Below are 15,443 nucleotides of genomic sequence, written 5' to 3' on the forward strand. Positions count from 1 at the left end.
TGACTGTCTTCTGACTGCATCCAGGAGGGTCCTTAATTCATTCAAAATTACTAAGGATTAGGACATGTTTTTAGACCCCCTCCCCCCCTCAGATCGGCTTTTCCTAACTTAAAAGGAGTTGTGTTCTGAGTCAGAGTACTTTGGAGAAAGGAGTGCCTGGAGTTAACCCCCTGACTCTGAAACCGAGTAACTGCGTTGCTACTCTTTGCTAACATGGAAAGTTGAGCCTCCTCCCTTTCCTTTCCTTCTCTTCTTTCCTCTTCTCCCTTACTGTCTCCCACCAAGCACTTCCTTACCCACTTCCCTCCAGTTCTGCCGGTTTGTTCCTGAAAAGGCAATGTGGAGAGGCAAGGCAATTGTCCGATAGTTCATGTAGAAGCCTGCTACTAAAGATATTACTTATATACATATTTATATACACGAATGCATTTATTGGGTGCATATGCATTTGTATGTGACTAATGTTAAGACGTAACATTCAAGCTAGCCAAGACCTTGAACCTGTGCACCCCATATATGGAACAATATTTAAGGAAAGAGTTTGTTTGTATCTCTCAGATCAACCGCGACCTCCGCAGGGTTCAAACCAGCCTTCGAAGCAGATGTTTTCAAGAAAATTTTACTAATGAAAAACTGGTTCAGAGGGTTAGGTATTTTGCCCCAAATCCGAGAGGAAGTGGACAAGTGGGTATTTGGGGCGGGGCGGTCTGCCTCCCCAGCTGGAGGTCTTCCACTGTGACATTCAGCTGGGGACAGTTGCTTAGGTACGAAGAGAAGAAAACAAAAATTAAAAAAGCAGCTGCGCTTATCTGAGGGCGGGGACAAATCATTCCCATCATCTACTTAGTCATCTTGACTGGTTTGTCCTGTCTCCCTGAGGCCTCTGGTGAGATGGGACACTGACTGCTCTTAGACCCAGCCTCCTGGCCCTGAGCCTCACACCTCTGCAGGACCAGTGGGGAAGGGGAAATCCACACTCTCCTCTTTATTAGCTCTTTCCTCCTAGCCTCCAGGGAAGGACTTCTCACACAGTCCGTGTCCCACGAGTGATTTCCGATGACGACCTCCATGCTGCTACTAATTTCTTTGCCAGTGAGAGAATTCAGCGTGCCTTCCCTGTAGGCTCCAGAAAGTTCCCCCTTTCATTTGTGTTCCGTCTCTCTGAGAGAGATTCCCTCTCTCTGTCTCCCCACAAGCAATCATGGAGCCTGCTAAGATTTGGACTTTCACAACAACCTCCCTGCTCTGCCCCTGCTCTTCCTTATGGAACCCAGCAGAAAACAAAAAGCAAAGAAACCGTCCGGGAATGCCGTGGTGGAGGTGTCAGTGAAAGCAGTTACGTATGATATTAATTTGATCTCTGTATCTAAGATCGCAGCCTCACAGGCTGTGTGGCTCTGTTATGTAGTAAATAATGTATCTAGGTTTTTCAGCCTGGAGAGGCTACTTAATCTTTCTGTTGCTGCAGGGCATGGCCGGATTATCTTTTGTACACACCGATGCTGGGCTTTGCTTCGGTGGACAAAGCACCGGAGTGGAAGTTGGGTGATTGGAGTCTTACTTCCCCAGGTTGGAGTTCCATATAATACTTATATTTGCATCCATGGCCTCAGGGGCAATATCGGCCACATCCCTGGGATTCAAAAATTGTTTATGGAAAGATGAAAGCTTTGGGATAACGCCCCCGCCCCCCCCGCCCCGCCTTCTTCGGGTTTCAGCTGTAACAGGAAGGCCTTCTTCCGATGATTTGCCGTTTGGTAAATGCTTTGTTGGGAACTTCAGGTCTCTGAGTCATTTATCTTCTTAGCTCTTTACATAGGTGTCTGGCCCCCTACGTGTAGTTTTTAACTTTCTTCTTCAACCTGTTTTTCTTCCGTTGTCCAGACATCTGCCATCATGCTAGTCCTGGCAAAGGGTAGTGGGGTGGACAAAGCTCTATGGGTCGTGTGTGCTTTGGAGTAGTCTTGTCTTAACGAGGATGGCCAAAGCAGTCTTTGTTTTCTGCCCCCGAAAGGCTGTCTGTGTGACTTGTTGCCTCTTTTGTGTATGGAGCCTTCGTTTATTTGTTGGCTTTAAAAATGGCTGATGCCAACAATAGCAAAAAAACAGTCCGTGGTGGAAAGTAAAGTTGAAGGCAGGGTGGTTCTTTGTCTTTGGTGATAGTGTCACGAGTCTAATTGTGTCGCATTTAAAGCTCAGTAAATACAGCTGAGGTTTAGGTTTCATAGCAAGAATTCTTTCTTAGTAACTACACATAACATGGTTTTCACATCCACCAACCACCACTGAAAGTGTCACTCCTCTTTTGTGGTCGTGTTTTTACAACCTATTTGCAGGGTTGACTGTGACATGAGCCCTGGCACTGTAGACCAGGAAGGAAAAAAACGGGACAATATTGGCCACAGATTTTCTTCCCGCCCACGTCAATCCTGTTCCTCAAAAGACAATGCCTAGGAGAGTGCATATTCGATACATATGATCTTATCTTTGGGTAGCTCTCTGTGTCCTTGTGGGACAGACCTGTGACATACTCTCTGGACTCCTTCCTTCTCATCTATAAGGTGGGGGTGACAACACCCCTCCAAACAGGGTTTGGGGTAAAAATGGAAGAAAAGGTAAGGGACTCAGGAGGCAGGGGCTGGCTAGTGTGAGCAGTCAGTGAGCCATTGAACAGCAGCTTTTCTTGTATCACCATCGCCATTATTGATGCAATTTTGCCCAGAATGTTGAAGGAACCGTCACGAGATGGGCTTTGAGAGAGCCATGCTCTGCCTCTGGTTAACCAGTGTACAGAAAAACGTTTTTCAGAGGTAAGTTACTCTACATGGCAGTGGGCGAACCACGTGTGCATCAAAAACTGTGCATTTAATTCCGATTCAGTCACAAAAACATGAGCTAAATCTCCTTTTAAAGTTAGTCTTTTGTAACATGGGTTTTATTTCCTTATTAAAGAACTGTTTATCCAAAGGAGGAAGGTGAGTTTGTTTGGGAAAATGAAGGGGCCAGATATAATTATTTCTTAAACTACTTGTTTTATTGTTCTGATAGCCTTGAGGAAATTAATGCAATCAACCCAGAATGAGAGCATTTCCAATATTGCACAGTACCAAATAAATATGCTATAAATGGAAGAAGGTACATAATCACTACACGGAACACGATCTTCTGTTCTATTTCATTGGGATTTTTTTTTCATTCATAGCATCTTAGAAATGCACATTTAATCGTGAACTGTTAGAAATGCTTATTGTTCTTTCAAATTGTTTGCCCTGTTTTGATTTTTCCCCCAACTCAATTCCATTGAATATCTATGAGTTGTCACATTTTTTTTGTAAGTAATAACTGTGTCAAGCTGTGCTGACAAAATGTCCCAACATAACTGTTAATAAGCATTGTCATTTTAAGAATGAAGCAGTTTGGCTAACGATTTATGTCTTATAACGCAGCACTTGGGGCAGCTGTATGGTTCGTCTCTTTAGCAAGTCAAGTAATTTCTTTAACAAAATGTTAAGCACAGATGGGCCATAAGCTGTCAGTTAACTATTATTGTGTCTGCATCTGCCTGCTCTCAATGCACTGTTTTATGTATTCAGTCAGTTACTTAGCCGCAGCGCTGTGAAAAGCCGGACCTACTCTGATTGGCAAATAAAATGTTCATTTGTCTCTTCTTCCTATTGTTTTGTTTTGGTAACACATGTCAGCAGCTCAATTACCCAGTTCATTAACAGCTCCCAGAGGACACGATGGCCAGCCGAGATAAGAGGGGCAATTGTGCCACATATGGCCAATAATAGCCTCTCTCTTGGCAATTGTAAATAAAAGTCACTTGGCCCTTTTCCTTTCAGGAGAACTACCGTTTTTCCTGTTCCCCTTCACAGTGCAAATTACCTTTCTTGGCCCCGTGCAACCCAATCGCACCGTGCTAACCCAGAACCTGGCTTCCAGCTCTGAGACCCGGAGACTGGCCATCCCGCGGCCAGAGCTCTGCCTCTTCCCTTTAATTATGACTGACTTTTAAGCTCTCGAGGGGGGAAAGTTCTTATCATGGGAGACTATTCTTAGAAAGCTGTTAGCTGATTAATTAGCTAACTAATCAGTTTTCCTAATTGAATAGCAACACATTTTCTTGGGGCTCTCAGCTCTTTTTCTCTTTGAAATGCTCTGGTGGCGGTTACCATGGAGTTTAAAAAAGCCATGTAAAAAAATTGCAACTGGAAATTATTTGCAGGGGTGGCCTAAAGGAGGTGTGACTTGAGCTTTACCTCACCAGGGAGATCCATGCTGGGAAAGGAATTGTTGTTATACACGGCAAGTCTCCAAATAAAGGCTTTAAGAAGCCACTCGGTGAATTCGGGCGGGTGCCACATTCCTGCTTCCCGTTGAGCCTTTGGAAGGAGGTGCTGGAGCAGGTAGTTTGTTTTGGGATTCTGTGACTCCCGCAAGCAAAATGTTGCATGCGTCAGGGGAAAGAGAAAGTCTACGGGCACGCTTCTACTTAAACACACCAGCGAATATTGCTGCTACAAATAATAAACGTGGCTTTTGTTTCGTTTTGTAGCTTCGCTGTTACAATCTTTTAAGAGGCTGATGGTAAGGTGGCCGCCATCCACAGAAAGGCTTCTCCATAGAAGGTGGACAGCAGCCCGGCTTGCGGCCGAAATTCAGTGGCTGGAACCCTGGGATACGGGGTTGTTTGGGGCAGCGCAACTCCGCGCCTCGGGGGCAGCTTGGAGGTTCTTCCAGCCTCCGCTCCTCAGCCCTTATCTTAAATAAACACCAACGCCCACGCTGTGCGTTTAAAGTAATAACTGCGGGGCGACGGGGCGCGGGGCGGGCCCTCGTGGGCCGTGCCCGCAGCCGCTCATATTCATAAGCAATCTGTACTCACCTCCCAGGGCAGCAGGCACTCGGGGAGTTGTTGAGTGTCAGGGTTTATTTGCGCTATTTTGATTAGCACCAACCTGGCAGGAGCTTATTTTCCTTCTAATGACCCCGTGCTGGGAGAGGGCGGTTTCTGAGGGAAGGACCTGGGTGAGAGGGGAGGGGAACAGCGTTACAAGTCTCCAGCTCCCCAACGGGGACTGGCTGGGCACGGGGGGCGCCAGGGTCGGTAAATGACTGGAGGGTCTTCATTCGATTGGGTGTTCTTAAAAGCACCTCCCTGCAAGAGAGTCCAGCATATCCTTGCCATACATTCTCTCCCTCTCCCCCTCCCTCCCTCACTCTCTCTCTGGCATTTGTTGAAGATTGCTGTGCAGGCACATTTTCATAAAAAAGTGTAGAGGCAATGAAAACAAAACAAGACTCTCCGCCCCCAAATAGACCACTGCTGTGGCTGTAATTCATGTTTCCTAATTTATCAACTAACAAAATAACAATTACTCAAGTCCTAGCTCTGGGTTAGGAATTCTGGGTCGCTCGGTTTGTTGCTGGAGAGATTGTTAGGCTCCCAGACTTTCTAGATCTACTTGAGGATTTTTGTGGAAACCTTGTGCTTGTTCCTTTCAGCGTGTCTCTCTCTTCTCTTCTCGACATATACACAATTTTAAACCACAGAAAAACAATGTCACTGATTACTTCTTAGCTTGTGAATTAATGTGGAAGAGAAGCTCCCAGGTGCTCAAGTCTCTCCACTGGATTGGATTAACCCCTACTGTGCATCCATTTCAACCTCCCCCACCTCCCTCCTCTGGAAGAAAAAAAAAAAAACCAACCTCCCTTTTCTCATCCACTCCCGCTTTCTTTGTGTCTGCTGCTCCCTGCCAGGCAGGTGTCAGAGCTCTGAATGAGGGTAAATGCCCCGTTGATGGATTCCACAGATGGAGCGTGGAAATCGGGAGAATAGGCTTCAGCCACAGGCCATTTCTTGGGATCCAACAAAAGCCTCCAAATAAGTCAACAAAAATCCCAAAGATCACAAAGGGAAAATGTCATTTGTCATTTACTCTGGGTCTGGGAGGGAATATCAGTCTTGCTTCACTCCTCCTGGCTTTCACCCGAGTAAACACGAGAGGGGTCATTCACACCTCTCTCCGGGTAAAGGGGCTACTTCAGACCAGAAATCAGTGAGTTGTCCCACTATCCCCTTCGAGTGGAATCGTGCAACCCACAAACACAGGAGACCTTCCTCAATTAGCCAAGTAGGAGCATCAGACTTCTGGTTGCCCTGTCAGAGACCTCATGGAATATTTCTGCGAAGTACTCTGAAACTCAGACACAGGGTAAAACAACCTCACGGACCTCTCAGAAACGATTTTTACATTTGTCTTCTGTATTTTTTTTAAATCAGTGGAACACAGCTTTGAGTACAAATGCCGACAGGTCTAGCTTGGAAAGGTCAGCACACACGCAAAGACCCTCTGGTTTGGTCTGAGGCCACCTTAGAGTAAGTGACCGGTGATGACTAAGGAAGTTCAGCCTCCGTGCCTGCAGAAAGGGCCACCCCCCCCCCCACCTCCTCCACGTCTGTAAGTCGCATTGTATTATATCTGGGGCAAACACAGAGTTTAAATGGTTGTCATGTTTTGATCCTTTAATTATTCAAATGGAAGGTCTTGCTGAGAAAAAAGACAATGTGCCAGATTCATGCTTGTGAGTTATTTTGTCCACCCCCCTCTTTTTTTTTTTTTTTTGCCTGTCTCTCATCTCTGACTTATATTGGTCTGGAAACCAATGATTATAGAATCTCACGTGACTAAATCCCTATACAATTGAGGTAAGATCTCATCTATAATAGCGGTAACTAGGATGAGTATTTCCTGAGGTTACAGAACAGGTCAAAAAGGGTTAATGGACAAAGACATACGCTCTAACTCTGTAATTCCTGCTTTAATTAAACTTCATGGTTGGTCCGCTGGTGGTAATACTTGGTCCGCCTTCTCCTCCCAGTTGGATTTGCTTCTGCAGGAAGCATTTGTGATTCTGTGGGGGGAGAATTGGTGGTTGTTGCCTAGGTGTGTTCCTTTTCCTTTCTAACGGACGATGTTCATTCTCCCGAGGTTATTCTTGGGAGCTAACCTGCGTGGTGGGGCTGACTGAGGATGTGGCTCCTGAGATCTGACATCAGCCGGAGCAGGAAGGAGAAATGAACTTGCTAACGAAGCGCAGAGTAGAAGCACTCAGGTGCCCGGGGGAGCTGACACTTCCCGTGGTGGCTCTAGGGTCTCTGCTGAATAACTTGTGAATAGTCAACAGATTTCAAGTGACTTATTCCTGCACTTTTATCTAAAATGAATTTGAAAGACGGGTGTAGATACTCTGAATAAATATTGACTGTGTGCTACAAAGTTTTGGTCGGACATCGGACATCGTGGTGGTGAGGAAGAGAGGAGTGAATAGGAGGAGATTAGGGTGTTTTATGTCAGCTTTGCATCCTCCCTGTAATGGTGGGTACGTAGCACTGGACGTTAGTGAAAACTCATAAAGCTGTCCAACAGAAGGAGGGAGTCCTGGTGCAAGCCACGGGCTTTAGTTAATGATGATATATAAATATTGGTGTGTCACGGGTAACGGAAGTACTACGTTCATGCACGATGTTGGTAATGAGGGAAGGAATGGGGGAGGGGAGAACAGGTGTATGCAAACTTGGTACCCTGTGCTCAATTTTTTTAAACCTCAAACTGCTGCAAAAGTGTTATTTTTAAAAAGCGTGAGGTTCTTTACAACTCTTGGTATTCCTTTCATTAAGATGTCTTTAACACCTCTGGCCCCAAAAGAGAAGGCTTTATGAAAGTGTAATAAAAGGAGTGATCAGTTCGACTCTTTGTGAACAACAGTTTGTTCTAGATTGATCCTGGACCTTAAAACCTTCGTATCTTGTGATCTGTGGATCTGTGATCATTCTCACCAGGGCCATGAGCGGTCAGACTGACTATTTTGGTTTCTTAAATTCATTCATGATCTTGGTGAATGCATGAATCTCCTAGCACTTTACTGTTGTTTTAGTAAGTACAGTTTATCTTGAATATGTAGAGTTCTGTATATGGTTGTTGAGTTGAATTCAATTAGAAAAATTGTTTGATTTGGTGTATCATACTGACCAAACTGTTGTATTTCTGTACGTTTCATTTGATTCTAGGAAGTTTTTGAAAGTTTGGGACAAATTAGAGCAATAGTGTCATTCAGCTAAATGATTTACATTACATTTCCTGTTCTGGTTGGTTTCTGGTGTTTCTCCTCAAAAAGACTGTGCGAGCATGTGTGTGTGTATGTGTGTGAGTGGGTGTGATAAGCAAATCAGCACCTATTTAGGACACAGCAGGTTGGAAGAGGGTCTGTTTTCTGAAGTCCCATAGACCTGGCTTAAATCCTAGCTTCCCAGAGTAGCTTCACTGAGTCGGCTTCCTTTTTCTGTACAATGGGGGTGAGTCTTTACTTCACAGGGTTTTTGTTTAGTTACCTGGGGAACAGAGAGACATCCTCACCCTCTTGGTCAGGTTTGCTTCAGGTTCATTGTGACACTAAGTTAAATTCATGTATACGTCAGAGAATGGATTGTGAGGGCATTTGGGTAACCGAGTGAAAACTTTCAATGAGAATATGGGTTGGCATATGCAATTTAAAGCAATAAAAATCCCACTTAAAAGGCCATGGGTTATATATTGATATGGATTTTCTAATGAAAACTATTCTGGAATTTGAAATTGGGGGATTACTATTTCTGGTCAATGAATAATAGAGTTTGTGAAGGCATGTGTAGAATATGATCAAGAAACTTAAAAGTAATTGAAAAATCTCCCCTTAATATTAAGGGTAGGCAGTAGAAATTGTCTAAAGAGATCATATTATTGAAGAGATTATATTTAAACCTAGTCACCAGAGCCTATCAATTTATTACTACTTTAGATAACTGTCTTGATAATGCTGCTTGCAACTTCCAAGTCATAGCCTTAGATATTCTGTACAGAAAAAAACAATAGATAATTTCTTTCTGTCCAGCTATCTTTGGTTAATATTTAGCAAGATAGGTTACTTTGTATCTAGTATCTATTTTGTTCTAGTATCTAATTTGTTCTAATATCGTGACTGAAGTTGAATATATAAAATAGATGATATTCCACAAAATAATTCCTTTTGTGCTGTTAACATAAGATTTAAATTTTAGATTTATTTTTTGGTAAAAACTGAATGATTCAAATTCGGGACATTGTGGACTTTGTTCTGGGTAGATAAGGAATTTTATTTTTCTTGAGTGATAACAGAAAGTAGTATTTCCATCTTTAGAAATAGCTAGTACTTCTTAGTTGGTAGATTAATCTTGGGTTGCTGACTTAACATATTTTTAAAGCCCACATCCTTTTGGGGTTTACAGATGGGGAAAAGTTAGAATTAAGTTGCAAAATTGTGGCTTCATATTGCCAAAAACGATCAGTTGGTTCAGATAATTTCCCCCAGAAAAAATCAGGAAAATTATTTCCTCTGTGACTGTTGAAATGATGTCATGTGGAGGCTCTACTACTTAGATGTAACCTTTTGGATTGCTTTTGAATAAACAGACTAGAAATAAAAGTAGTGATTATTTAGCTCCTTAAAGAAAATGTAATTTTTGTTGCTGGTGTTGTTCATCTTTTTAAAAATCATAATCCTGCCCTGGCTGGTGTGGCGCAGTGGATTAGGCACTGGACTATGAAACAAAGGGTTACCGGTTCGATACCTAGTCAGGGCACATGCCTGGGTTGTGGGTTAGGTCCCCAGTGGGATGTGTGAGAGGCAACCACATATTGATGTTTCTCTCCTCTCTTTCTCCCTCCATTCCCCTTTCTCTAAAAAATAAATAAATAAAATCTTTAAAAAAATAAAATCAAATCATAATCCTTTTTGGAAAAAAAAAGATAAATATCCCCCAGAAAAATGCAAGTATTGCAAATACTTGTGAGAATTTCCAAGTAACTTTAGAGCAGTCACAGACCTCCAACATTCACGTGAAAAGATGTTGGGAGACTCATACAAGCAGAACAGCCATCTAAGAATATAAGGACGATAGAGAAATCAGTGTTAGTTCAAAACTTAAATTTTACCTGGCATACTCATTTAGTCAACATGTATGTATCGAGCACCTACTATGTTCCCAGACTTCCTGCAGTGAACAAGCCAGAGAGAGGCCTCGTGCTCCCAGAGTTTATATTCTGGGAGATGTTCATCTTGAAGGTGAAACACAGGGGTCCTGACCCTCAGAATTGGCTCTTGCTGGTACTAAGCGTCCCCCTTTCTTCAGGAACCAGAGATGATTTTGATTAATTGACCTGACAGTGCATGACACATCATATTTACTTGGGAGGATTTAATAACCCCTGAGACTCCCAAAGGAAACATGAAAATTTCCACATACTATTCTCCTAATGGGGTCATGGTAAGAGAAAGTAGCAGCAAAGATTTAAAGTTCTCACAGGCAGAGGAAGCCTTTGGTCCGTCCTGTTACCTGATTTCACATGGGACAGAAAAGTCAGGCATCCTGAGCCAGACCCATGAAAGGAAAACATTTTATGGGAATTTATTGTCCTCCGAGGGAAATAGGTAGTTTGTTTCTTGGGGGTACATATTATTTATAACTAAAATATATACACATGTGGAAGCAATGTTTTTGATAAATTGTGGCAGGTAATATTTGCTGTATTTGGGAATTCTGAGAAGGAAGGGAATCATTCATCTAGAATGGTCTGTGGAGGTGGTTCTCAAAGTGTGGTCCCGGACCAGTAAAATTAGCATCAACCCCCTGGGAATGTGATAAAAATGCAAACTCTCCGAGCTGGCCCAGACCTACAGAGCGGACAGAAACTGTAGAAGTGGGGATAGCAATCCGAGTGTTAGCCAGTGTTCCGGGGGACCGTGGTGCTCCAAAAGTGCTCTGGCTCGTGCACTGCAGTGAGAGCCACTGCTCCACCACTAGGCACAAATTATCGCTTTTAAAATTTGGCTCATATTTATCAAACATTTACGCATGCAAGTTGTCTTGGGAGCTTTTGAAGCGTATGATGCAATGCACCACATACTTCTTTGCATGTTAGCCCTCCTTTAAAATGCCACCATCCTTAAGGAAAATTTATTTTCTTTTTTAAAGTTAATCCTAAAACATTCTGAAACAATTAATTTATATTAAAGTAGACCAATTTTATAGTACATTAGATAACATAATTGAAAACCTAGCACAATGTCTAACACACTGTAGATGCCGTGCATATTTTAGCTCTTTTTTGCTTTTATGCACAAGTTATTTACTTTTTGAAATTTGTCCTGTGTATATTAACTCACTCTGTCAATTTCGGTGTTTGAATATAAACAAAGTGTAGATGTGTTAAAATATTAAAAAAACAAAATTAAATTTATGGGGTATTTTGGACATGTACCGTTCGGGGCAGCATATACTTTACACTGATGCAGAATGAAAGTTTAGATTTCCGTAAGGCAGAGCTAAGTTTGAGCTGAAGATCCAAGAATTAGTAGCAGAGGAGACACTGCATTTTCACATTGCTTCTAGCCTCCCCTGCGTTTCCCCAGGTTCTGCCAGTCTGAGGGTGCAAGTGAGTGACCTTGACATTGACATTAATCATCTACAATTTTCTGGCTTTCCTTCCTCGTTTGCTGAGAGCACACTTCAGCCCCTTCCCTAGAGGAATCCCCTGTTACTGGGGAGTTTTCAGAGCTCATTTGGACATGTTCTGGAGCCAGGCAGCTCGCATTCCTGCACTATACTTGGAATCTACGGCCCGACTGACTTCTGATGGCCCTCTGCCATCGCCCTCGTGTCCAGGGCTCTGGCCAGGGGCTGCTCTCCTGCTCAGAGCCCTGTGTCGGGTGCACCCTCAAAACTCAGAGTCCTCTGCAGGCCCACAGGTGCTCTGCTACTATCACAGTTCACAGATGCCATCTTGTTTCATGACCTCAAATTCCCATCTGATTTCCCAGCACCTTCTCCTCTTTCCTAGGTACCAGTTTGGAAGTCTCCTTCCCAGATGCACATTAATGCAGGCAAATTCAAGCTTTGGTGGGGAGGGGGCCACAGCAGGGCTGGCTTCGGGGACCGACCTAGGCAGTTGCCCCAGGCCCCACACTCAGAAGGGCCCTGTGCGTGGTTTCACACTCTGTTGTCGTTGCCTTGAAATTTTGGAACACAGGGTCCTGAAATTTCATTTTGTACGGAGTTCTTCAATGAGGTGCCAGGCCCGGCAGCTGCCCTCCCATTCAGAAGGGACCCAGTCTCTGAACTTCAGTTTAGGGACAGGTTATCGGTTGATGCCTGCTTCTTCCTGGATTTGTCCTTTAGATTCACATGGACAGTTTCTAAGTTCTCCTCAAAGCATTTCCCGATGTTTGGTAATGAGATAGTTAGATATGATTTTCCTTAGAGGAGAGGTAGAATCTATAACTTCATAGGAATCCTGCAACAGCGTATTATTGTTGCTTCTTTTGGTACTAAGTTGGTTTTTGATTATTCATTTAAGACGTCACTTGTGTTAACAGATTTTTCTGGTGTAAAAGTTGGTGCAAGTTTATCCAGAACCAAATTAAATGTGATTCATTCATTAGACGTTCAGCACATCATCCATTAAATGCTAAGGATGAGGATCCTAAAAATGCAGTAAGTGCTGCCCCTGTTTTCTTAACAGCTCATAACGGACGTAGAAGGACAGGTGCAGAGTGCCATTACTTCTGCTTGGGGCACCAGCAGACCGCGCAGGGGAGCAGATTAAATCCCGTTTCATAACGTGACATCGCAAGGAGGGGCTTGGACTCCAGGAAAGACAATATACCTTAGACTGGGCTCGGAATCATGGTGGCTGTTCAGTCCCGTTTTATGATTCACATTTTTACCCTTTTTTTTCCTCCCGTTCTCTTAGCTTCAGCACCCCAGTCGGACGAAGGCTCCGACATTGACTCTGAACCTGATTTGCCACTGAAGAGGAAACAGCGCAGAAGCCGAACCACCTTCACAGCAGAGCAGCTCGAAGAGCTGGAACGAGCCTTTGAGAGAACCCACTACCCTGACATCTACACCCGGGAGGAGCTGGCGCAGCGGGCCAAGCTCACGGAGGCCCGCGTGCAGGTACTGGCGGCCGCGCGCTGGTCCTGCCTCCCAGTCCGGGATGGAAACCGAAAGGGCCTTCTCCTTTACAGCAGGTTTGAAACCAAGACAGTAGCTATCTTAGCGATGGCACTTGGTGAATCGTAGCCTCTGGCATGATAAAGTTCTCTCTTTTCTCTCTAATGCCTTTTCTTTATATTTTGCCTTGTCAGGATGAAAATGTTACAGCCTCTTTTATCTTTTTATTTGCATTTGCCTGATTCAGCCTCCCCTCCCCCATCTCTTTCATTTTAGGTATAGCCACTTAGCAATATCTTACTTTGCTAGTCAGTCAGAAAATTGTTTTTTTTCCCCTTAATAGGTTGGTAAGTCCAATTACATTTATGATGGATATGATGTATACTTCTTGGCATTTTTTGGTATTTATGAAAGTGTGCATTCTTATTTTAGAATTTGTCTATTAGTAGGACAATTTGATTGTGTTAGCTGTAACACACAGAAATGTGTCAATTCCTGTTTTCACTCATCATTTCGGGAACCCTAATTATGTACCAGGCATTATATGGAGTTTGGGGGTGCTACACAGACATTAGCAAACCAATTGGGAGTGGTTTTTCTGTGCCAGGGATTGTTCCAAGTGCTTTACATGAATGAACCCATTTACTCGTCATTAAAACCCTAGGTTGGTACTATTATTCTCCCCAATTTACTTTTAAGATTATTTAAGTGATTCCCCAAAGTTACTCTGCTCGTAAATGACAGCGGTAATGGGACTCCATGCATTTCCTCTCCACAGCCTTTCAGTTACGAAGATGTGCGAACGTGTGTAAGGTAAAAATCCCCTCCTTTAAGGGATTTATTGTCTAGAAGCATTTCAAGTAACTATATTATTTTGAGAATAGTTTGAGTTATCTTTGGAACTGTGAGATGTACACCTGATCCTTGAACAGCATGGAAGTTAGGGGTGCTGAGTCATGAATAGTTGAAAATCTGTATATAACTCTTGACTCCTGGAAAATTTAGTTGCCCCTTGGGATCCCTGGGGGATTGGTTCCAGAGCGCCCCGCAGATACCAAAATCCCAGTGCGCTCAAGTCCTCTGCACCCACAAACTGCCAGCTGCGGGCTGAGAACACTGTAGGTATTTGCTGAAGAAAACCAGCATGTAAGTGGATCCACGCAGTTCAAACCTGTGTGGTTCAAGAGTCAACTACACTCTGGAGAGGGCTTCTTGGGGATAATATGTTTCTGTTGAGTGACAGAATAATGCTTTCATCATTAATGATGAACTTTCCCCTCGAGGACATAAAGCATCGTTTGAAAGATTATAAATGTCTTGCAGGGGTGTCCAGCCTGCAGCCCGCGGGCTCAGTACAGCTGAGGATGGCTGGGAATGTGGCCCAACACAAAATCATAAATTTACTTAAAACATTAGGAGACTTTTTGTGTCTGTGATTATATGTCACAATGTCTTTAATGTGTGGCTCAAGACAACTCCTTTTGCTCCAGTGTGGCCCAGAGACGCCAAAAGGTTGGACACCCCTGTTAGAGTATCCTGGAAATCCAGAAGTTAAGTCACCTTATTTGGAAATGTTGTGTTATTCCCAGACACCGAACTTTTATAGTCAAAGTGAGTTTGGGAACTCAGCAGTGAACGAGTCAGTTGATATGGTCGCTACAGTGATCAACACTTCCTCAGATGCAGGTAATTACCTCGGCTATCATGGAATTTTACAGCAGTAACCCGTTCCAGGCTGCAGAGTCTAGTTAGAGGAATCGTCGTTTTCAATGTAACTTTCCAAATGATCGTCTCAGTGCTAGGGAAGTCGAGGAATGCGAAGGTGAATTAAAATGAGTCTTTTAAGGAGCTATAATTAATATGGGTAATAAAGTAAACACAAGTAATTTTCAAAACAAAGCAGACACGTACCACAAGAAAGAGACAAAATGTAGTGGGAGTTGAGAAGAGGAAAGGATGAGCTCTTGCTGGAGCAAACAAGGGAGGCTCATAGAGAAAGAAGATTTAAGATGGACTTTCGAGGTGAAATAGTTACTCATTGGACTGGGCAGGTGGGGGAATGATGTGAGCAAAAGCACAGGGAGCTGGAAGCACATGAGTTACACATCAGGTGACTTCTCACATTCACTCACACTGAGGGAGCAGGGAATAGTTCAGCGTGGTTGGAGGGTAAGGAGTGGAGGGTGGCAGGAAGGAATACGGCTGGAAATCTAGGCTGAGGCCATCCTGTGGAAGCCCTGGGTGTCAGGCTGGGACGCTTACACTCAGTGTGATAGGCAGGGGAGGCTGTGGGTGCGAAATAGGTCAGTGATGGCAATGTGATGGGAGAGGAAAGGGGGCCGAGAAAGGCATTCAGAGGTGGAATGCAGGCAACTGATTGTGACAATGGGGGGTGGGGGGAAGGCTG

General features: G+C 43.7%; 1 protein-coding gene across 2 annotated transcripts in view; it reads left to right on the plus strand.

The window, feature by feature from the left end:
- The window catches only part of PAX3 (paired box 3), a 92,808-nt gene that overhangs the window by 50,517 nt on the left and 26,848 nt on the right, over nt 1–15,443 (plus strand). For both annotated transcript variants that reach the window (XM_036022797.1, XM_028509710.2), the window contains exon 5: nt 12,834–13,039. In XM_036022797.1, coding sequence (XP_035878690.1) covers nt 12,834–13,039 — 206 coding nt within the window. The remainder of the gene's footprint in view (nt 1–12,833; nt 13,040–15,443) is intronic.

The sequence above is a fragment of the Phyllostomus discolor genome, chromosome 4, assembly GCF_004126475.2.
Source record: "Phyllostomus discolor isolate MPI-MPIP mPhyDis1 chromosome 4, mPhyDis1.pri.v3, whole genome shotgun sequence".
NCBI classification, from domain to species: domain Eukaryota; kingdom Metazoa; phylum Chordata; class Mammalia; order Chiroptera; family Phyllostomidae; genus Phyllostomus; species Phyllostomus discolor.